Here is a 25141-nt window from a genome sequence, read left to right on the forward strand (position 1 = left end):
TGCCGTACTTTAAGACTTTGTTTATTGTTGATTTATATCTGCGGTGAGTGTTTGGTTTTGAGAATTGCTGCTTGTAGACGGTCGCTTGAAATTGGGCGGTAGATTTCCAGAATACTTTTTACGTTGAGCTTCCTCCCACTCAATAGGATGTGCTTTCTTCCTATGTTGGTGCATATTACCATTTGAATTAAATTCTTTTGGGCACCAAGGGCAACGGTGCAGTGGCGTTCCTGTATGAATTGCCATATGTGACTGTAAAAAGACATACAACGTTTATATGTATATTTTATATCATAGGTAAATAAATAACTTTAATTTTATACGTAGAATCGTCTTCATATATGCGCAACATTTCGTTACATAGGTTTTTCATTGTAACAAAAAATATATCAATCCAAAGACATTTTTATAGAGATACAAACAATTTTTACGAAAATGGTTACACAGTTATTAAAAAAACAGTTAAAAATGTGTTTCTTATGAATGCATTTGCCAAAAAATTGTATATTGTCATCACCACACATAATTTTAAAACAAGAACATTCAACTCAATTCATAGAAATAGCATACATATGCATTGAATGTCTTTTGTTTAGTTCGCTAAACACTCTCAAAGAGGACGAATATGCAGCGATTGGTATAATGTCGATTAAATATAGGCTTTACATATATCAAAACAAGTAAAAAGGCGTTAAGTTCGGACGGGCCGAACTTTTGATACCCACCACCTCCTGTGAAAAATGCATAATTTATGCCCCCATAGCAGCTATGTCGGAACATGGTCTAATTTGGACTAAATTCAGCACGGACATTGAGTGGTCCAATAAGTACAAGTCATTGTCCAATTTCGTAGAACAAAATATTGGTCTTTTTGGTAGCTATATCCAAATATAGACCGATCTGAACCATATACGACACGGATATCGAAAAGCCTAAAATAAGTCACTGTGTCAAATTTCAGCGAAATCGGATTATAAATGTGCCTTTTATTGAGCCAAGACTTTAAATCGATAAATCGGATACAAATCTGAACCGATTTGGGCAGAATTGAAGAACGATGTCAAAGGTCCCAACACAAATCACTGCTCCAAATTTCGGCGACATCGGACAATTATTGCGAATTTTATGGGGCCAAAACCTTAAATCAGTCTATATGACAAATCTGAACCAATCTGGGCCAAATTGAAGAAGGATTTCAGGTCCCTAATACAACTAACTGTCCCAAATTTCGGTGAAATCAGACAATAAATGTGCCTTTTATAGCCGAAAGACTTTAAGTCGGGAGATCGATCTATATGACAGCTATATCCAAATCTCACCCGATCTGGGCCAAGTTGCAAAAGGATACCTAGGGGGCTAACGCAACTCACTGTCCCAATTGTTGACAGTAAACATCCGAATTAATCGTTTGGTTCCTTGGAAGCAGCTCAAAATATACCACACCCTTCCAATCCCACCAAACAGACAGCATAACCTTCTTTTTGTGGATATCAGCCTTTGAATTGGTTTGAGCTGGTTCACCATGCTTGGACCATGATCGTTTTCGACTAACGTTGTTGTAAACAATCCATTTTTCATCTCCAGTTATGATTCGTTTTAAAAACGGATCGAATTCATTGCGTTTAAGGTGCATATCACAAGCGTTGATTCGGTTTGTTAAATGAATTTCTTTCAATACATGTGGTACCCAAATATCAAGCTTTTTCACCAGTCCAAGACTTTTTATATGATAATGAACAGTTGATTTTGGTATATTTAACTTCTCTCCTATCTCACGCTCAGTTACATGACGATCCAATTCGATTAATAATTTGATTTGGTCATCATCAACTTCATTTGGCCGACCTGAACGTGGCTCATCTTTAAGTGAAAAATCTCCAGAACGGAATTTGCGAAACCAATTTTGACACCGTCTTCCTTTTAAGGCTTTATCACCATACACATCTCGTAACTTTTTAGCAACCTGCTCCGCGTTTTTTCCTTTAATAAAGTAAAATATGACGAAAATGCTCCTTTGTGGGCTCCATATTAAAATTGACGCCAAGCAAACAAATGTAAACAAAATTTCGCGCACTTTTTTTCTAAAGCAAGCTAAAAGTAACAGCTGATAACTGACAGAAGAAGATTGCAATTACAGAGTCCCAAGCCGTTGAAAAAATTTGTCAACGCCGACTATATGAAAAATCCACAATTACTTTTTAGGCAACCCAATATATCCAATTCTGGACCCCTCTGGGCCAAATTAAAGAAGGATGTCGAAGAGCCTAACACAACTCACTGTCCAAAATTTCAACGGCATCGAAAAATAAATGCGCCTTTTATGGCCCCAAAACATTAAATCGAGAGATCGGTCTAAATGGCAGCTATATCCAAATCTGTACCGATCTGAGCCAAATTGCACAAAGATGTCGAGGAGCCTAACACAATTCACTGGCTTAAATTTCAGAAAAATCGGATGGGAAATGTGGCTTTTATGGGCCTAAGATCATAAGTCGGCGGATCGGTCTATATGGTGCTATATAATGATATAGTCTGACCTAGCTTATCGTCGAACTTAGCCTGCCTATGGACAAAGAAAGAATCCGTGCAAAGTTCCAGCTCAGACTGTACGGACATGGCTAGATCGTCTTACATTTTTACGACGATCAAGAATAAATATACTTTAAAGGGTCGAAAATGGATATTTCGATGTGTTGCAAACGGAATGACAAGATCGTCTTATGGCTAGATCGTCTTAGATTTTTACGACGATCAAGAATATATAAACTTTATAGGTTCGCAAATGGATATTTCGATGTGTTGCGAACGGAATGACAAACTTAATATACCCCCATCCTTCGGTGGTATAATGAAATTGAGTTTGTTTGGTCCGTATAAACTCGAAAATGGCTCCGTCGATTTTCTTGAAATTTTCACAGATTGCGGAAGGAGCAATAAGCTATACTATTTTTTGATATCGGAAAGAGATCAGACCCTACCCTACCCCCAACCCCCAAAAGCAATACCCAAAACCAAAGTGGACCACTCGGGACTCAAATGAAAAGTATTTGGGAGTATAATACGAATATTGTATTTACCGATAGACCGCTCTGGTTCAATTTTTCCTAAAATTTCTTAAACCACCACAACAAAATTTCAACGAATACTAAGAATCTCTTATTTTTAGTGTGCCAGCTTTCATTTCATTGCTTGATTTGTAACGGAATTATAAAAAAAGAGTGTTAAGAAGCACTAATCAAAAACAATAAAGGCAATTGAAAGCAGAAACAGTACTTTCTGTTGTTGAATGAATGCAAGTGAAAGACAGCGAAAATATGAATGCGCTATAAAAGCGATTGGTTCCATTCTGTTCTCTGATGAATATGTACTCCACAATTAATCACTTTTTGTCATGTTCTTTGCACATAGTCTTTATGACTAAACTAAAAAATATAATGGGTGTAAAGCAATCTTATATACAATGTGAAAATCAATTTGTGTTTGTTTGTATGTTTGTGTGTTCCTTATAGACTCAGAAACGGCTGAACCGATTTTCTTCAAATTTTCACAGATGGTGCATAATGACCCCGTGGTGAAAATAGGGAACTACATTTTTTTATATCTGAAGGGGGGGCGGACCCTCCCCCTTACCCTAATTTTCAGGAACGCCAGATCTCAGAGATGGGAGGTGCGATTTAAGCGAAATTTTGTGTGCTCTCATATAGTACCCTAAAAATTAAAAATTTAGTATCCAAATTTCGGTTGGGGTACCTAGGGGGGCCGCCCCACCCTAAAACCTACCAAACATATATTTAGACAAATCACGACAATATAGGTCTCAAACGAATAAGAAAACGTATCGAACATCCAATTGTCGGACCAAGTGCTAGGGGGACCACCCCAACCCCTAAAACACCCCTAAATCGGACATATTTACCGACCATGGCAATATGGGATTCATATGAAAGGTATTTGCGAGTAGAATACGAATCAGATATCCAAATGTGGGACCACGTTTCTTGGGTCCACACCTTTCCCAAAACACCCCCCAAACAGGACTTATTTACTGACCATGGGAATATGGGGCTTAAATAAAAGGTATTTGAGTGTAGAATTAGAATCTGATATCCAAATATGGGACCAAATGTTTGGGGGCCGCCTCTCCCCAAAAACATCCCCCAAAGGGGACAAATTTACGACCATAGCCATATGGGCCACCGCAGCCCCACAACACCACCCAAATATTAAGTATTTGCTGACTTTTGCAATATGAGGCTCAAATAAGAGGGTTTTTAGAGTGGAACACGAATCCGATATATATTTTCAAGGCCAACTCACTGATTGGCCGCCCATCCCCCAAACCGGTCACGTTTGCCGACTATGGAAATATGGGGCTCAAATTAAAGGTATTTGGGAGTAGACCACGTATCTGATATCAACATTAGAGACCAACTGTCTAGGTCCCTAATGTTTAGGGCTTATAACCCAAACCGGACATATTTGCTGACTTTTGCAATAAGGAGTTTAAATGAGATTTGAAATTTTGAGGCCAATGGCAATATGGGGTTCAAATAAATGATAAATAGATATATGAGAATAGAGCACGTTGCTGATATATTTTCCGGGATTAGTGTTTGGGCGACCACCCTAATCCCCAAAACAACCTAAATCGGCCATATATACCGGCCATGTCAAAGTGGAGCTTAAATAAAAGGTATTGGGGGTAGAGCAAGAATTGATACCCACTTTCAAGACCAATTTTCTGGGGGTCAACCCCTTTCCCAAAATATGGGGTTCAAATAAATGATATATAGATATATGAGAATAGAGCACGTTGCTGATATATTTTCCGGGCTTAGTGTTTGGGGGACCACCCCAATCCCCAAAACACCCCTAAATCGGCCATATTTACCGACCATGTCAATGTGGAGATTAAATGAAAGATATTGGGGGGTAGAGCAAGATTTGATACCCACTTTTCTGGGGGTCAACCCCTTTCCCAAAATACCCCACAAGCAGGAATTTTTTAGTGACCATCGCAAAATAGGGCTCAAATAAAGGTATTTAGGAGTAGAATACGAATTTGATATCCAAATTTAGGACCATGTATTTAGGAAATCACACATCCCCAAAACACCCCGCAAAGGGTAAAAAATTTTCGACCATGCCAATATGTGGTATTTAAGATTAGAAAACGAATTTGATAACCTATTTCGAACCATGTGTTTGGGGGACGCCTCATCCTGTAAACTCCTCTTAACCCATTGGCAATATGGGGTTTAAATAAATGGTATTTGAGAGAAGAGCACGATGCTGATATTTTTCAGGGCCAAGTGCCTGGGAGACCACCTCAGCCCCGAAAACACCCCTAAATCAGATATCATGAGAGTAGCGGGCTGAAATAAAGTATTTTAAGAATGAAGTACACCTTACATCCAAACTTAAATTCGATACCAATAAAGACATATGGGATTCGGTCAAAGGCACTTATATTGTTAAATTGTTAGTCAAGCGATATACTTTTTCACTAAAAGCTCTTTAATTGTCGAAAATAAATATTCCAAGGAAACTTTTGTTCCATATAAAGTAAAAGAAGGCGCACCGGAGCGGGCCCGGGTCAGCTAGTAAATATATAAAAACTAGCTGACCCGTGCCCGCTCCACAGCGCCTTCTTTTACTTTATATGGAACAAAAGTTTTTTCGACAATTAAAGAGCTTTTAGTGAAATACCACGCTACGAAAATAGTATATCGCTTGAATAACAATCTTATATATAAAAATCAATTTGTGTTTGTTTGTATGTTTGTGTGTTCCTTATAGACTCAGAAACGACTGATACGATTTTCTTGAAATTTTTACCCCTTACCCTAATTTTCAGAAACGCCAGATCTCGGAGATGGGTGGTGCGATTTAAGCGAAATTTTGTGTGCTCTCATATAGTACCCTTAAAATAAAAATTTAGTATCCAAATTTCGGATGGGGTACCTAGGGGCGCCGACCCACCCTAAAACCTACCAAACCTATATTTAGACCAATCACGACAATATGGGACTCAAATGAAAGGTATTTAGTATAAGAAAACGTATCTGACATCCAATTGTCGGACCAAGTGCTAGGGGGACCACCACCCTAGTGGGTCACTATGTTAAATTAAAATATAACTTTTGGGGCGAAATATCTCCGATCTAAAATACAATTTGAATATAGGGACTTCTGATTCTAATAGCTGTTGGTAGGGGCTAATTCTGGTATTAGTTTGTATCACCTATCTATGACCAGTCCAGCACAGTGGGCCATTATGTTAAATTCAAATATAACTTTTGGGGCGAAATTTCTCCGATCTGAAATACAATTTGAATATGGGGACTTCTGATTTTAATAGCTCTTGGTAGGGGCTAATTCTGGTATAAGTTTGTATCACCTATCTATGACCAGTCCAGCACAGTGGGCCATAATGTTAAATTCAAATATAACTTTTGGGGCGAAATATCTCCGATCTGAAATACAATTTGAATATGGGAACTTCTGATTCTAATAGCTCTTGGTAGGGGCTAATTCTGGTATTAGTTTGTATCACCTATCTATGACCAGTCCAGCACAGTGGGCCATTATGTTCAATTCAAATATAACTTTTGGGGCGCAATATCTCCGATTTGAAATACAATTTGAATATGGGGACTTCTGATTCTAATAGCTCTTGGTAGGGTCTAATTCTGGTATTAGTTTGTATCATCTATCTATGACCAGTCCAGCACAGTGGGCAATTATGTTAAATTCAAATATAACTTTTGGGGCGAAATATCTCCGATCTGAAATACAATTTGAATATGGGGACTTCTGATTCTAATAGCCCTTGGTAGGGGTAATTCTGGTATTAGTTTGTATCACCTATCTATGACCAGTCCAGCACAGTGGGCCATTATGTTAAATTCAAATATAACTTTTGGGGCGAAATATCTCCGATCTGAAATACAATTTGAATATGGGGACTTCTGATTCTAATAGCTCTTGGTAGGGACTAATTCTGGTATTAGTTTGTGTCATCTATCTATGACCTGTCCAGCACAGTGGGCCATTATGTTAAATTCAAATATAATTTTGGGGCGAAATATCTCCGATCTGAAATACAATTTGAGTATGGGAACTTCTGATTCTAATAGCTCTTGGTAGGGACTAATTCTGGTATTAGTTTGTGTCATCTATCTATGACCAGTCCAGCACAGTGGGCCATTATGTTCAATTCAAATATAACTTTTGGGGTGAAATATCTCCGATCTGAAATACAATTTGAATATGGGGACTTCTGATTCTATAAGCTCTTGGCAGGGGCTAATTCTGGTATTAGTTTGTAACACCTATCTATTACTAGTCCAGCACAGTGGGCCATTATGTTAAATTCAAATATAACATTTGGGGCGAAATATCTCCGATCTGAAATACAATTTGAATATGGGGACTTCTGATTCTAATAGCTCTTGGTAGGGACTAATTCTGGTATTAGTTTGTGTCATCTATCTATGACCTGTCCAGCACAGTGGGCCATTATGTTAAATTCAAATATAATTTTGGGGCGAAATATCTCCGATCTGAAATACAATTTGAGTATGGGAACTTCTGATTCTAATAGCTCTTGGTAGGGACTAATTCTGGTATTAGTTTGTGTCATCTATCTATGACCAGTCCAGCACAGTGGGCCATTATGTTCAATTCAAATATAACTTTTGGGGTGAAATATCTCCGATCTGAAATACAATTTGAATATGGGGACTTCTGATTCTATAAGCTCTTGGCAGGGGCTAATTCTGGTATTAGTTTGTAACACCTATCTATTACTAGTCCAGCACAGTGGGCCATTATGTTAAATTCAAATATAACATTTGGGGCGAAATATCTCCGATCTGAAATACAATTTGAATATGGGGACTTCTGATTCTAATAGCTCTTGGTAGGGACTAATTCTGGTATTAGTTTGTGTCATCTATCTATGACCTGTCCAGCACAGTGGGCCATTATGTTAAATTCAAATATAACTTTTGGGGTGAAATATCTCCGATCTGAAATACAATTTGAATATGGGGACTTCTGATTCTAAAAGCTCTTGGTAGGGGCTAATTCTGGTATTAGTTTGTATCACCTATCTATGACCAGTCCAGCACAGTGGGCCATTATGTTCAATTCAAATATAACTTTTGGGGCGCAATATCTCCGATTTGAAATACAATTTGAATATGGGGACTTCTGATTCTAATAGCTCTTGGTAGGGTCTAATTCTGGTATTAGTTTGTATCATCTATCTATTACCAGTTCAGCACAGTGGGCCATTATGTTAAATTCAAATATAACTTTTGGGGCGAAATATCTCCGATCTGAAATACAATTTGAATATGGGAACTTCTGATTCTAATAGCTCTTGGTAGGGGCTAATTCTGGTATTAGTTTGTATCACCTATCTATGGCCAGTCCAGCACAGTGGGCCATTATGTTAAATTCAAATATAACATTTGGGGCGAAATATCTCCGATCTGAAATACAATTTGAATATGGGGACTTCTGATTCTAAAAGCTCTTGGTAGGAGCTAATTCTGGTATTAGTTTGTATCACCTATCTATTACCAGTCCAGCACAGTGGGCCATTATGTTAAATTCAAATATAACTTTTGGGGCGAAATATCTCCGATCTGAAATACAATTTGAGTATGGGAACTTCTGATTCTAATAGCTCTCGGTAGGGGCTAATTCTGGTATTAGTTTGTATCACCTATCTATGACCAGTCCAGCACAGTGGCCCATTATGTTAAATTCAAATATAACTTTTGGGGCGAAATATCTCCGATCTGAAATACAATTTGAATATGGGGACTTCTCATTCTAATAGTTCTTGGTAGGGACTAATTCTGGTATTAGTTTGTGTCATCTATCTATGACCAGTCCAGCACAGTGGGCCATTATGTTAAATTCAAATATAACTTTTGGGGTGAAATATCTCCGATCTGAAATACAATTTGAATATGGGGACTTCTGATTCTAAAAGCTCTTGGTAGGGGCTAATTCTGGTATTAGTTTGTAACACCTATCTATTACCAGTCCAGCACAGTGGGCCATTATGTTAAATTCAAATATAACATTTGGGGCGAAATATCTCCGATCTGAAATACAATTTGAATATGGGGACTTCTGATTCTAAAAGCTCTTGGTAGGGGCTAATTCTGGTATTAGTTTGTATCACCTATCTATTACCAGTCCAGCACAGTGGGCCATTATGTTAAATTCAAATATAACTTTTGGGGCGAAATATCTCCGATCTGAAATACAATTTGAATATGGGAACTTCTGATTCTAATAGCTCTCGGTAGGGGCTAATTCAGGTATTAGTTTGTATCACCTATCTATGACGAGTGCACTGCATTGCCGTTTTAAAAATGGGTCATAAAGGTCTTCAAAAAATATTGTTGGCATAGAGGTTTCAGGGTTTAGCTATTATTAAGCATTTTATAGTTGAAGATAAATTCTTTAGCAAGTGATTTTAGAAAATATTTGGTGAGAAAATGCTAAAAATGAGTTTTTTTATTTGAAATACAAAAGAAAATTAGTTAACAGTGCTCTGTTTAACATTTAACATAGCTCTGTTAAAATGTCAGGTTTGTGTCTTGGCTAAGTTATATTCAAATTTATCTTCACGGACATGCTCCAGAATAGGTTGCCACTGGTAACGTCGGAGGTTATTGGGAAAATTGTGTCTGAGTTTAAAATCCTTTGGGCGATAAAAAGTTTCGACTCTTTCAAGTCGCCAGGCCCTGATGATGTATGACCTATTGAATTACAAGCTGTGTTAGGCTGACTGGCTCCTCGGCTTAGGGAGATATACCTGTGGGATGGAGGGACACAATGGTAATTTTCATTCCAAAAGCAGGAAAAGCTTACCACACGAACGAAAGTTTATTAATAATTTACTTACTAACAAGATGCATTACAGCAGGCTTGGGATCTGCAGATTTAAAAAAATGTCTCCTCTACTTTGAAATAAAGCCATTAACAATGTATTATTGTCTCTAAATCCGTGCAAGACAGAAATAGTTCCTTTCAGCAGAAGATACAAGATACTACAGTGCCACCTGTCTCCATGGGAGAAAAGAATGTTCCATTTACTGAAACCGCAAAACATCTGGGTGTTTTGCTAGACAGGAAATTGAATTTCAAATCCAACATTTTAGAAAGGGCAAAAAAGGCAACTCTTGTCGTATATTGGAACTACAATGTCTCTGGTAATAGAAGTTAATTAGACTTCTATACGGATGGTTCCAAACTAGACGTCCAGGTGGGTTTAGAGGTGAAGAACTAAGATTGGTTATAACGAGAAGGTTACCCGAGCACAGCAGTGTGTATCAAGCGGAGTTCATTGCAGTTAAGGAAGTGGTAGAATGGCTAACATGTAATGTCATAACGACGATTGGCATATATATCTTCTCAGACAGCCTGGCAGCCATTGTGGACATTCCAAAATTATGTAGCCTGGTCTAGACTTGAATGCTGAGAGCTCTACCGCTTTGCTGTTGCTGGCTCGAATGGACGTCTTAGTCATTGTGTCCGTTATGACTAGAGTCCGGATTTTTATGCAAAATCGAAAATTTGGCGTCAAATATTTGGTATATTGCATATCTGTGTGCAGAAGTTCCGAAGCCATCATACGTTTACAAAATTAAATTTTATAACAACAATTTTACAACAACGAATTTGGAAAATAATTCAGTAGATGTCAAAATTTCGATTTTGCATACAAATTCGAAGTCTAGTCATGACGGTCTGAATGTCGCCAGTAACGACTTTTGCCTAAGCTGTGAGGACGTCAAGGAAGAAGAGACCTTAGAAAATCTGATGTGTATGTGTCCACACTGGCAGTTAGAAGGAGTTTCACTTTAGGTTTTCATTTCTTTGATAACTTCACTGATTTAGCGGATGTGAACATTCGCAAGTTATTGTGCTTTTTAAAGCGATATGGGTAGTTTAACGGTAGGAACTAGAAGTAATCTTCTTTCTCCTGTTCCTGTTCCTGTGGTATCACAATGGACGAAAACGTTTAAGTGTGTCTGATGGCAGATTACCAATAAAACCTTACCTAACCTATCCTAAGCAAAAATGTTTTATTGGTTTGCACTTCTTTGATTCACTTCTTTTTAATTTGGTCAATTAATCGTTTCACGATTTATTCTTGGAATTTTTCAGTTACACCAATGGGCTTTTGTTTCTCTTTAGAATTGAAAAACAATATGGACTCCCCTGCAAATATTTCTATCGCTAATGTCGCTTAATCGCCACGCAAAGAAGTAGGAACCAAATCGGATTTTTTTCCCGAAGTTTTCTGATATTTTATAAGAGAATTTGCCTATTTCTCTAAATTTTCCTTCGAATTTTTTTCCGATTTTCTGTCAGATTTCTTTCGTCACATTTTACAAATTCCCGTATACCCGGCCATCAGCTTAGAGTTATATTAGAAGCTCTGCACATTTGCTGATTTCTTAATTTTTTTTGTATACCGATTTTGTTTGTATCGACAATCTGTAAATATTCTGCACGTCATTGGCATTGCTAGATATTTTCACTGGAGGCGCTACATACAGCCCATCAAAATCTATAAAAAACTAAAATAAAATTATCACCTGAAATATTTTTCGGGCTGTGAAAGACACGTTTGTATTCCTACTTTTAAACCCTACACCACTACTGTGGTACAGATATTATAACTTAGTGCATTTGTTTATAACACCCAGAAGGAAGAGAGATAGACCCATTGATAAGTATACCGATCGACTTAGAATCACTTTCTGATTCGATTTAGCTATATCTGTTTGCCTGTCCGTCTGTCCATGTTAATTTGTGCGAATGTTCACATCCGCTAAATCAGACAGGTTCTCAAAAAAATGAGAACGTAATGTGGAACTCCTTTTGTCTGCTAGTGCGGGAAAAAAATAGGTGTTCTATAGTCTCTTCTTCTTCGATATCCTTACAGCTTCTGTAATTTCTGGCAACCTTCAGTCTGTCAGCATGTTTTCCGCTCAGACAGTGACCTGTCATGACGGACACAATGACTGAGACGTCTGTTCTAGCCAATGACACCAAGTTTAGATTAGGCCACATAGTTTTGGAATGCTCACAGCCCCCTCTTTGTGACCATCTATCATTCGTTGCCCTTCGGGCCTTGTCTTAAAAACTAAGTTTACATGTAGCTAGAGCCATACCCACAGATTCCAGTATCCCTGGAATGTGTAGGGTAGTTCCTAGTCTCGCAAGCTCATCCGCTGTACAATTTCCTGGGATATCTCTGTAGCCCGGCAATCAGAACAAGTGAATTTTGAACTGTTCAGCCATCGTGTTGAGAGATCTGCGACAGACGAGGGCGGTTTTTGTGTTCAGAAATACGTTCTCCAGGTATTTAATGGCTGTCTGAAAAGATAATAATGTCAATCGTCGTAATGACATTATATCTTAGCCATTCCACCACTTCCGTTGTCGGGTAACCTTTTCGATATGACCAGTTCTAGATATTTAGAGTACAGCCCAAAGCCCACCTTATCTATGTAACTTCTCTTACCAGGGATATCGTAGTTTCAATCGGTTCTATCAGGAATAGTGGTACAGTACTTCTTATCAAAAGGCGGCTCAGGTAGGGTGTAATCCACACTGCCTGCAACATCGGATATTGTATCAGTGTCCGTAGCCGCCACATGGCCAATGAGAAAGCCACAATTTCCAGAGCCATAAGATGTAGGATTCTTGTTTGAACCGTTGAGTGGAGCGCATGTTTTGTTGTTTCGATCTGCAAGAATTTTTCTGTAACTCGTAAAAGGTCATTATTTTTTGAAGAAAAATGTAAGTCACTCAAGAATAGCTGCGATAGAGGTATCCATTAGGTAGTTGATGATCTGCATCTGTTTCCAGTGGAGCTGCAGATCTAAGGCCCAGGAGTAGACTTAGAATGTACTCCAAAGACTCAACAGCTTCGGTGGTGGTATCAGGCCGCAGCATATTGTCTGCTACTGAAACCTCGACTGATGAAGCGACTACTCCAGGTTCCACTAGCCGACAGACGAATGATCAGCAGGTGCTTTTGATGAAGACACCTGATTCGAGTCTTAAGGACAAGACCAAATCTATTCTTTCTTCGCATGCCTATAATTTGCCTAGGCCATCAGGTTTATTGAGAGGCTTGGTGAAAATAATCCTACGACTCTTACTAATAGCGAGAGACACTCATTAAATTGGGTTCGGGAATTTGCTGCACAGACTACCCAAAAGACTTCACACTAGATACGGAAACTTCACCGCAATCAGCCAAAAGGCTGCGGTCACCTGGAGGGCATCCCATGCCAGAAAGAACTACGGCGAACAATAGTAAGTATGGTCCAAGAATCTTTGCTAATATCGCTAGAGACAGTTTGGTGATGGCAGTTGTCGACAAGGGAGAAGAACAGGGCTGCCTACCTAGGAATAATGCATGCCTACCTAATAGGAATAATCAATGGACTGTCGTCAGTACACTCCGATGTCCTTGCGGAATTTCCTGGGTCTCCTCCAGTTTGTGACGATGCAGGCTGGTATCGTGGCCGATACAGACTAATTGCCTTCGAGAATCAAGGTACTAATCTTTTTTTAGCGTTGTGCGCTAAAAAATCTGTGATCTCGTCAGATGCAGCACTAGACCAATGGCGCATGCTTGACCAATGGCGCATGCTTGATCTCGCCAGGTGCAGCACTAGACCAATGGCGCATGCTTGGATACCAAGGATTCCCTAAGATCTTAAAATGGTACTTGGAAGACTAAGGGAATGTAATCCCAATCTTTCAACCACCGACTGTAAGATTGGATGAGGCTGATGGTGACCGGAGACATGCAGTATTCGTTCTAAAATACGGCTGTCTCGCAGACCTCAACAAGTCTGAAGTGGTTGTGTCCTACGAATTCAACAAGTTGAAACTGAAGGTCTATAGAAGCAGAGGGAACTATCGACCACATCGCTTAAGTCTGGCGGATTGCAGGAGACTGAAATCCCCCTACCACAATCCAGACAGGAGGGGATGGCATCGAAACGCCACACGACAAGCCCTGGAGGAATCGTCCACACCGCAAGTGTCCAGAAGAAGAGTGGTTCCACAGCTTTCTCACCTGCCCCTGGATGCATACGGAAGCTCATCATGACATGATCTAACGAATCTTGTGAGGATGAACTTCTGGTGGAATCAGAAAACGAGTCTAACGCAACAGTAGTGGAAGTTCTGAATCCTGACTATGTTCCAGTTTCTACAGATAAATCTCCATCATTGTAAGGTCGCTTCGTCGGCACTAAAGATCCTCCTGATGGCGGGAGGATTTGACGTGGTTCTTATCCAGGAACCATGGGTGTGTGGAAGAATGGTCCGTGAACTAAGAATTCCAGGATTTAAACTACTCAAGGGTACGGGGAATGGGAGACACAAAGCCTGTATTCTTGCTAGGGTATGTTAGGTTAAGTGGCAGTCTGCCATTAGACTCACTTAGACGTTTTCGTCTCTGTGGTACCACAGGAACAGAAGAAGGAAAATGCCTTCTAGTTCCTACCGTTGAACTATCAAGATCGCTTTAAAAAGCCCAATAACTTGCGAATGTTCACATCCGCTAACATTGGACATTAAACCTCCAACACGCTTACGTAGAGCGCGAACTGAAGAAAATATCACAGCTGTATCGGCCAATGTTAATGATGACTATCAATTATCGATTCGTCACCGTTCGCAGCAATTGTTACTCAACAACGTGGAAAATTTTGCGGAAGAAGTTAAGCGTTTCATAATACAGCTAGAGCAAGAATTAAAGTCGATCGACCCACCGCAACGCAGAATTTTTGGCGAATGGGCTCTTGGAAAGTTGGCCGAAGATCCACATTTTTATCGAAAAATTGTGTTCAACGACGAAACTTTTGGCTCAATGGGTACGTAAATAAGCAGAATTGTAAATTTTGGAGGGAAGATCACCCAGAGCTACAAATGCATCCAGAAAAAGTCACAGTTTGGTGCGGTTTCCGAGAATGTTCATGGGAAATTAAGTAGTAGTAAGTGTCTGGAGGCTGCCTTACTTACAGAAACTCTCTCAACAGGACATGTCATAGCATACCCTGCAAAAGTTTACAATGATCAGTTAGGATTCCAATCAGCAGTTCTATTTCGAAGTTATGCAACCTCAGGCCTAGGATAAGCCACGTTCTGTTCCGCAGAATCCGCAGAAGCCACGTTCTGATGGGGCCCTCCCATCAATCTCACTCACCGTAGAAGGCATCCACCCTGCCAAGATGCAGTCCTTTGTAAATCCCATTTACTTTCCAGCTTCCAGATTTTCCTAATTTTGATAGCGTTAACTCACTCCGTTAAGAAAGCACCATTTTGTACGTTTGAGTACTTAAACGAATAAAAACATATCTAGTTGCCCAATATATTCTTTCGATGTACTAATCTTCATAACTGCGATAATATTTGTCTAATTGCTTAACTTTAGCTGTCCCTGTTCACCTCTAGCTCCATTTGATAAGAAAGTACCAAATGGTACCAATTTTGATACCAAAATGTACAAATTGTGAAAAGAGCATTTAGTAACCCATCATTTACTTCCTTTTTGTACATACATGCCATTTATTGTATATGTATGTGTTGGAATAGATTATTTAGTCACCCATCCCAATTTTCCTAGTTGTATCTGGATGCCGAATTTCAGCCCTCTAGCTCTTTCTATGAAGAAAGTACCAAATGGTACCAATTTTGGCACCAAAATGTGCGAATGGTGAAAAGATCATTTAACCACCCATCATATATATTTTAATTGTTCCTACATGCCAAATTTCAGACCTCTAGCTCCATCTGCACAGAAAGTGCCAAATGGTACCAATATTGGTACAAAAATGCAGGGATTGTAAAAACATCATAGTCAGCCATCATATTTTTTCTAGTTGTACCAGCATGCCAAATTTTTGCCCTCTAGCTCTATCTGTAAAGAAAGTACCAAATGCTACCAATTTTGGCACCAAAATTTACGAATTTCTAATAGATAATTTTGTCACCCCTCATATATTGCCTAGTTGTACCTGCATGCCAAATTTCAGACTTCTAGCTCCATTTCGTCATTCTGTTTGTAACTACTCGAAATATTCGTCTGAGACCCCATAAAGTATATATATTCTTGATCGTCGTGACATTTTATGTCGATCTAGCCATGTCCGTCCGTCTGTCCGTCCGTCTGTCCGTCCGTCCGTCCGTCTGTCTGTCGAAAGCACGCTAACTTCCGAAGGAGTAAAGCTAGCCGCTTGAAATTTTGCACAAGTACTTCTTATTAGTGTAGGTCGGTTGGTATTGTAAATGGGCCATATCGGTCCATGTTTTGATATAGCTGCCATATAAACCGATCTTGGGTCTTGACTTCTTGAGCCTCTAGAATGCGCAATTCTTATCCGATCAGAATGAAATTTTGCACGACGTGGTTTGTTATGATATCCAACAACTGTGCCAAGTATGGTTCAAATCGGTCCTTAACCTGATATAGCTGCCATATAAACCGATATTGGGTCTTGACTTCTTGAGCCTCTAGAGTGCGCAATTCTTATCCGATTGAAATGAAATTTTGCATGACGTGTTTTGTTATTATATCCAACAACAGTGCCAAGTATGGTTAAAATCGGTCCATAACCTGATATAGCTGCCATATAAACCGATCTTGGGTCTTGACTTCTTGACCCTCTAGAGGGCGCAATTCTTATCCGATTGGAATGGAATTTCGCACGACGTGTTTTGTTATGATACCCAACAACTGTGCCAAGTATGTTTTAAATCGGTCCATAACCTGATATAGCTGCCATATAAACCGATCTTGGGTCTTGACTTCTTGAGCCTCTAGAGGGCACAATTCTTATCCGATTTGAATGAATTTTTACACGAAGTATTTCGTTATGATATCCAACAACTGTGCCAAGTATGGTTGAAATCGGTCCATAACCTGATATAGCTGTCATATAAACAGATCTGGGGATTTGACTTCTTGAGCTTCTAGAGGGCGCCATTCCTATCCTATTTGGCTGAAATTTTGCAAGACGTATTTTATTTTTACTTTCAACAACTGTGTCAAATAAGGTTCAAATCGGTTCATAGCCTGATATAGCTGCCATATAAACCGATCTGGGATCTTGACTTCTTGACCCCTAGAGGTCGCAATTATTATCCGATATGCCTGAAATTTTGTACGATTGATCCTCTAATGACCATCAACAAACGTGTTTATTATGGTCTGAATCGGTCTATAGCCCGATACAGATCCCATATAAATCGTTCTCTCTATTTTACTTCGTGAGCCCCAATGGGCGCAATTCTTATACGAATTGGCTGAAATTTTACACAGGTCTCCAACATATAATTTAATTGTGGTCCGAACCGGACCATATCTTGATATCGTTTTAATAGCAGAGCAACTCTTTTCTTATATCCTTTTTTGCCTAAGAAGAGATGCCGGGAAAAGAACTCGACAAATGCGATCCATGGTGGAGGGTATATAAGATTCGGCCCGGCCGAACTTAGCGCGCTTTTACTTGTTTCTTTTCACCCATTCCATTATTTTGCACCAGATGTCTTTTAAGTTAAATTTCAAAATTCAACCTATATCCATCCGCCCTGTACAAAGTTCACTTATTTCGTGCCTTTTTGTACTTTTATGTACTAAACATAAGTGTAAATATTTCCAAAAACAACTCTTATAGTCACCCAATAAAGGTTGCCATAGTGAACCTAAGTTTCAAAATTCAGAACTCTAGTTCAATTTACAAAGAAAGTACCAAATAGTACCAATTGCGGTTCAGCTTCTCCCACTTCCGGAACGATTTTTCATTTTTTTAATAAACCTTAATTTTTTGAGACTTTCTTTTATTTGAGCCCAAGAACATAATTCCAACACTTTCCATTCGCGATTGACAAGTTTGTACCATTTCGTACTTTTTGATACCTAAACTTACGAATATCACAAAATCCATGGCAGCCGGTTGTACGCACCGGATTGACCCGATGGAATCCTCATCGGCAAGGGCTGCCGCCTCTGTGTACGTGTTCGTCTTTTTTCGTTATGGGAGAGGCACATCCCGGAGTGCCTTTTCCGCCCGCCTCCTTCATCGATTGGTGTCGGTGAGGTGTAACCGGTGAATGGAGTGGGTACATTTCCGATCTTGCTCTGGCTTCACTTCACTACGGGAGTATAGCCATACTGGTTATGTCGCAAGGTGCCGTGCGAACATAGACAGCAGTGGGTCGCAAGCGTCGTCGTCGTGGCCTTCTGCGTCCTCGTCATCGGACTATGTGACTCCCCCTAACCACTCCTGTACGGCAATATACGCAACGGCAGCATCCCAGCCCAAATATTGCCAGGCCAGTGCCGGGAAGTGTATCGTTTTTGCAGTTACACTGCAACGGACTCCCTGGCAAGATCGATGAGAGTGTTAACTTCATGAGTCGGAAGAGCATATTGGTCGCAGCGATCCCGGAGACAAAGCTGACAAACACCTGAAGCTTGCACAGTTCTCACGGTTACAACGACCAGCGTGGCATAGCTTTGGCAGAGCAAATTGAAAGCTCCACGTTTTGCACGGTGAATGAGGATGCCCCCACTAGGATTACGAGGAGGTGCAGCAGCTCGCCAGATATCTCAATTGCATCCCCTAATCTCCTGAGTGACGTCTCCTGGCAAGCTGTCATCTCTTTGGGGTCAGACCACCTCCCCATAATTCTCACCATACTTCATAACCCCTGCGTCACATTTGACGGCTCAAACACATTCTCCCCACATGCCACAGCAATCTGCGATAAAGTCAAAAGTAGAAACAAGGTCCTCAAATCACTTGCTGGCAACACTTGGGGTGCAGACAAAGAAACCTTGTTGACCACGTACAAAGCAATTGGCCGATCTGTGGTAAGTTATGCAGCGCCAGCGTGGTCTCGTCAACTTTGTAACACGCAGTAGAATAATATTCAGATCTGTCAGAATGCCGCCCTCCGAACTGCGACGGGCTGTCTCCTCAGTTCTCATGAGGACCACCTCCATAAGGAGACAAAGATCCTACCAGTGCGAAGACATAACTACATGCTGTCTAAGCAATACCATTTGGCCTGTTATCGCAGAGACTGTCCAAATCATCATCTTGTGGATAAATATCCGCAGCCCAGAAGCCTTAAGGTAGATCTACATGATCTAGATCTTGTGGTTCAGCGCTGCAAGATAGAGCCTCTAGATCAAGCGGCATATCAAGCAGATCTAAGCAACATTCATGCAGACACGGTAGCAGATGCGGTAAATGGCTACCGGGTGAATGTAGTCCTTGAAGAACGACGCCTCCCATTGCACCCCCGGCAAACCAGAGTAGTTCTGGCTCAATTACGTTCCGGCAGATGCAGCCGCCTCAACTCCTACAGAGCAAGGATTGATGACGACGTGCAATATGTATGTCCCGATTGTAACCAGGGACCGCACGATACACGTCACCTGTTTAACTGACCGGCCAGACCCACTCGACTCAGACCCAGATCCTTGTGGACGCACCCCACCTTAGTCGCAGAATTCCTGGGTCTTGACACTCAACAGAATCAAGCAGACGAAAGATAGAACACAACAAACTGCGTCAACAACAACCATGCTACGAAAATAGTAAATGTATATCGCTTGACTAACTGTATAACAAAAGCAAATTTTGCACATGACCATTCCACTAAGGAACAGGGGCAAACTTCTCAAAAAATATCAGCATTGTGCTCTACTCTCAAATGCCATTTATTTAAACCCCATATTGCCATTGGTTTAAGAAGAATTTATGGGATTCAAATTCGCTTTCTAATCTCACATAGCTTTCATGTGAGCCGCATTTTGCCATATTCGGTAAATTTTTACTTATTTTATTTATTTTGAGCCCCACATTGACATGGTCGATAAATATGTCCGATTTAGGTGTGTTTTGTGGAGGGGGTGGTCGCCCAAGCACTTAACATTGAAAATATATCAGCATCTTGCTCTACTTTCAAATACCATTCTTTTGAAGCCCATATTGCCATTGGTCTCAAAATTGGATATCAAATATTTACATTTGCTAATCTCAAATACCTTTCATTTAAACCCCTTATTGCAAAAGTTAGCACATATGTTTCGTTTGGGATATGGGCCCTAAAAACTATCAATATTGAGCTTCGCGTCCTTTAAGTCCCAAATTGTCTTGGTGAGAAAATACGTCCTAATAAGAGGTTGTTATAAGGCTTGGACGTTCCGAATGTTGATGTTACATTCGTGGTCTACTTCCAAATATCTTTCAATTGAGCCCCATATTTCCATAGTCGGCAAACATGTCCGGTTTGGGTGTGTTTTGGGAGATGGGGCGCCCACTCAGTGATTTGCCCCGAAAATATATATCAGATTCGTGTTCTACTCTAAAATACTTCTTATTTGATCCCTTTACTACAATGGTCAGAAAACACGTCATATTTGGGTGGTTTTATGGCGTTGGTTGTCCCAAAGACAGTTTTCCCGAACATTGAAAAATACCAGATTCGTATTCTACTCTCAAATACCTTTTATTTGAGCCCTATATTGCCAAAAAAAAAAAAGTCCGATTTAGGGGTGTTTTGAGGGTTGGGGTGGTCCCCCAAACACTTGGTCCGACAATTGGATATGAAATACGTTTTCTACTCTTAAGTTCCTTTCATTTGAATCCCATATAGTCGTGGTTGGTCTATTTACATATTTGGTAGGTTTGGGAGTGGGGTGGCCCCCCTAGATACCCTATCCGAAATTTGGATATCAAATTTTTGTTTTCAGTTTACTTTAAGAGAGCAAACAAAATTTTGCTTAAATCGCAACACCCATCTCGAAGATCTGCCGTTTCTGAAAATTTTGGTAAGGGAGACGGTCCGCTCCCCCTTCAGGTATCAAAAAATGTAGTACCCTATTTTCACCCTGGGATCATTATGCATCATCTGTGATTTCAAGAAAATCGGGTTAGCCGTTTTTGAGTCTATAAGGAACACATCAAACAAACACAAGTTGATTTTTATATATACGATTACTAGCATAATCCCGGTCGCTTCGCTGCCCCCGTTGGTACACCCAATATCGAGGTGTAACTGTATCGCAATTTTAAAAGCTTTAGCCTAATCCGTAAGGAAAGAACCATTGTGCAACTTTAAGTGCCTAAAAATACGAATTTCAAAAATATTCTATTCGCCCGTCATACTGTCTTAGTGTATTTTTATCTCAATTTTGTGAGCTCAAATTAAATTCGCAAAGAGAGTACCATTTCGAACGTACGGAAAAACTTTCTAGCCGCCCTTCTGTATTCCAAATGAAGTAGTAAATGTACATTTTTCCGTACGTCTTTCTCTATCCCTTTGTATATGATGCAATCTGTGCTATTGTGGACAAAGGTAAAGCATAATGCCTTATTTTGTTGTATTTATTACCAAATGTACGAATTTCAGACAACTCTTCTAGTGTTCAATATATACTGGCAAAGAGCAACTGCATCCAAATTATGAAAACATAAACTCAATCCGTAGGAAAGGTACTAATTTGTAAGATATAGTAGATTTATGTACCAATTTCAAAACAATCTTAAAGTCGCCCGATATATTCTGTTAAGATGTAACAGCATCCTGATTTTGTGAGCTGCGACTCAATCTGTTAAAAAAAGTACCATTTTGTACGATTTAGTACTTTAAAGTACGAATTTCAAAAAATCTTCTAGTCGGCCAAAATATACCCGTATTCCAAATTTCGGAGCTCAAGCTCAGTTCGTAAAGAAAGTTCCACTTTGTACGTTTTAATACAATACTTTAATGTACGAATTCCAAAAAATCTCTTCAATCTGTTTAGAAAGTACCACTTTCTACGTTTTTGCACCTAAAGTACGGATTTCAAAAAATTCTTCTAGTCGACCGAAATTTGCTCTCAAAGTGTATCTGTATCGCAATTTTGAGTGCTGTAGCTCAAGGAACAAGTGCTGTAGTAAAGGAAGTACCATTTTGTACGTTTTGATACCTAAATGTACGAACTGCAAAACACTCTTCTAGTCACCTTATTTATTGTCAAGGTGTACTGTATCCCAATTTTAAGAGCTTTAGCTCAATCCGTAAAGAAAATACCATTTTGTACGTTTTAGTGCCAAAATAAACGAATTTCAAAAAAAATCGTTTGGCTTCCAGATACATACCATCAAGTTGTAACTGTAATCCAATTTTGAGAGCTTTCGATCAATCGGGAAAGAAAGAACCATTTTGTACGTTTTGGTACCAAAATGTGACTCGGTCGATATAAACTGCCAAGGTGTACCTGCATCTTAACTTTGAGCGCTTTAGCCCATCCGTAACCATTATACGTCCCGGCACGGGATAGCTGTGAGCACCACACAGTCTTGAACATTGTGGTCCCATCTGTGTGGCGTTAATTGCAGCTGCTCCGTATGGAGTAGCTGCAACGGCAGTCGCGGACAATGAGCGGTATCGAGAGTACGGTCTCAGTGAGGGGTCGGGTGGCACCGGCTCTTGCACAAATACTGGATGTCTATGATGCTCGATATGACAAGGCGAATTATTGGCGCCTTTAAATAACGAATGGCTAATGTGTTCCCGCGGCGATCGGTCCTTTGGATCGGAACGAGCTTGCTCACTTACAGGAGCTTGACGAGGAACGACACCTCAACATGAAAATGTGGTTACAACAACAACAACATCATTATCGTCGTCTTAAGCTCGATCATCCCTTTTGGGGCTAATAACCTAAAGAATTAATGTATTCAAACGACGGCCAAAGAATGAAACGAGAAATACTTTTAAATATTCATATGTACATATATACCAAATTACGTCCCAACATACGCCGTTTAACCTATTTACCTACTTTAATTCTTAAGAATAAAAGGAAATTCACATAATTTTAAATGAAAAAAATAAGAACAATGTTTGTTATTCATTTATCATTGCGCATTTTGTATCGTGTCTCACCTTAAAGTTATCAGCTCTCTTGAATTCCTTTTCACATATTGTGCATTTAAATCTGTATCCCATTTCGTGTGCCTCACGTACGTGTTTATTTAGAGCCCTTAAATTTGGAGAGATTTTGGAGCAGACATGACATTTGTGTTCACGTCTATCAGTCGGATGTTTTAATTCTATGTGCAATTTTAAGGTATGTTGACTTGTCAATATAAGACCACATTGGTCACATTTTGCATTTTTAACGGGAAATATTCCTTCATGCCTCTCCATGTGACGCTTGAATGTATGTGAGTCTGGCATGGTTTGTCCGCATATTTCGCAAATTTTGGCGTATATGTTGAGATGAACAGCCTTTTGATGTTGTGTGAGTATATATTCATTCGCATAGCTAACCGTAAAGAAAAAACTATCAGTTTGAACAAACTTTACACAATTTACATGCTTACAATTTGCCGCATTCGTTGCATGGAAATTTTTTTTCAGATTCCGGCAAATGCGTTAGTTTATGCTTATCCAATTTGTGTTTTAGAACGAACTTCTTATCGCATATATCGCAACAGAATTTTTTTTCCTCATGCATCTTCATATGGCCGATGAGACATATTCTTTTCGTAAACACTTTGTTACAAAGATCGCACTTAAAGTATTCAGGATTAAGATGGTAGTTAATGTGGTCTACGAGCAACCTTCTATTAAAGAATTTATTCCCACAACATAACGCATAGCCCTCTTCGTTGTGCTCTTTAATGTAATGTTGGCAAAGGATACGGAATCTGTCAAATGTCTTTTGGCATTTATCGCAAGTCATCTTAAAATTTTCCTGCAGGAATTTATCGTATTCAACGCGATTTATTTTGGGAAGATTTGATTGTTTTCGAGGAGTATTTCTTTTTTCAATGCTTGTGCTTTTCAGTTTAGACGTGTTTTTGCCTTTAAAAGGTTTAGGGTTTTCGTCCGTTTCTTTTGCTGATTTCCGCCGCTCATTTCTTGTTGGTGGTTTGTTGTTTTTAAATTCCATGCGAATTAGAGGCAAGTTATCGTCGCTATCAGTATCATCATAACTTTCCTTGGTATCACTGCTATCTGCAATGAATGGAGGGTCATGATCATCGTAAAGGATATCTATGGAATTATAATCAGCATCTTTGATAAAATTATCTTGCGCTATTGCTAATGCAATAATAGGCTCCTCGTTTTCTTGTTTAATTTCAATTGGTGTTTCTAATTTTTGACATATAACAATTTCCGGTTCAAGTAAGGTTTTTAATAAAATATCCTTGGGCTTATTGTCCTCTTGCAATGGATCAGTTTCATTTTTCAACTTCAACTTTCTAGCATTGTGAGTGCTTTCCACACGAGTATAGAATGTATTGAAGTCGCTTAGCACCTCCCAGCATGGAGAACATATGCAGGCTTTAACTACAGGTGTTTCCTGAAATGAGAAAATCCAATTATGAACTTCACTTTGTTCATTGTACGTTTTGTAAGAAATCAAAAAAAAACTTACAAAAACCCACAAATGCTTATCGATAATATTCCTGTACTCCTGCCAATTTTCTGAATCGACTGAAATACATATCTCCGATCCTTTCTGATCTTCAAGACATACCAAACACTCCATGCTATCCACTTTTGAACAGATATGTGCCACAAGGATTATAGTTTAGTTACATATATATATTAAACATATCTAGCTGTTACACGATATCGAAATTTAACCTATTGGGAGAAAATTGAGTATAATTTAAAAAAATTGGGATGAACCATGTTAAACTTATAGCTAGTAAATCGCAGCTCAATTGCGATGAAAAATACCGAAATTGCATTTAGCTATTACCGAACGCGAAGCAACTATATCAATCCTCAGTAGAATGTTTGACTTAGCTTATATGCCATTTTTGGATTGTAATCATAAATTGCTTCGGAACTTGAAAACAATTTGTTCAGTTTATAATTTTCACTCGATATATAAAGTTGCAATATTCCAAGTCGATGTAAACAAATTAATAATTAGTACATAAACCAGCTGATAAAAGTAGAGTGTTGCCACATGATTGTTATTTAGAAGTGAGTACCGACTCAGATACTAGCATGATATAATGACCAGGTAGAATATATCAAACAGCTGAGCAAATTT

At 39.3% G+C, this 25141-nt stretch overlaps 1 protein-coding gene across 2 annotated transcripts; it reads right to left on the bottom strand.

Annotated features, from left to right (window-relative positions):
• Positions 1 to 25002, bottom strand: LOC106090209 (transcription factor grauzone). Of its 2 annotated transcripts, none has more exons than XM_013256328.2 (5): positions 24842 to 25002; positions 24512 to 24723; positions 23451 to 24436; positions 23011 to 23392; positions 1 to 252 (listed from the first exon to the last, which is right to left on the bottom strand). In XM_013256328.2, the coding sequence occupies exons 2-5, from the start codon at positions 24623 to 24625 to the stop codon at positions 22 to 24; spliced, it is 1713 nt and encodes a 570-aa protein (XP_013111782.2). In that variant the 5' UTR covers positions 24626 to 24723; positions 24842 to 25002; the 3' UTR covers positions 1 to 21. The 2 variants fall into 2 exon arrangements, with proteins under 2 accessions (XP_013111782.2, XP_013111783.2); XM_013256329.2 differs by having other exon boundaries at positions 24820 to 25002.
• Between the last annotated feature and the right edge of the window lie 139 nt (positions 25003 to 25141).

This window comes from Stomoxys calcitrans, chromosome 3, assembly GCF_963082655.1.
Source record: "Stomoxys calcitrans chromosome 3, idStoCalc2.1, whole genome shotgun sequence".
Classification (NCBI taxonomy): Eukaryota; Metazoa; Arthropoda; class Insecta; order Diptera; family Muscidae; genus Stomoxys; species Stomoxys calcitrans.

Bases quoted from the DNA above. Each gene is read 5' to 3' on its own strand.
- LOC106090209 (XM_013256328.2), bottom strand. From the start codon at position 24,625: ATGGAGTGTTTGGTATGTCTTGAAGATCAGAAAGGATCGGAGATATGT. The intron at 24,437-24,511 runs GTAAGTTTTTTT...TTCTCATTTCAG, and splicing joins ATAAGCATTTGTGGGTTTTT to GAAACACCTGTAGTTAAAGC. The intron at 253-23,010 runs GTGAGACACGAT...GTCTTTTTACAG, and splicing joins AGAGAGCTGATAACTTTAAG to TCACATATGGCAATTCATAC.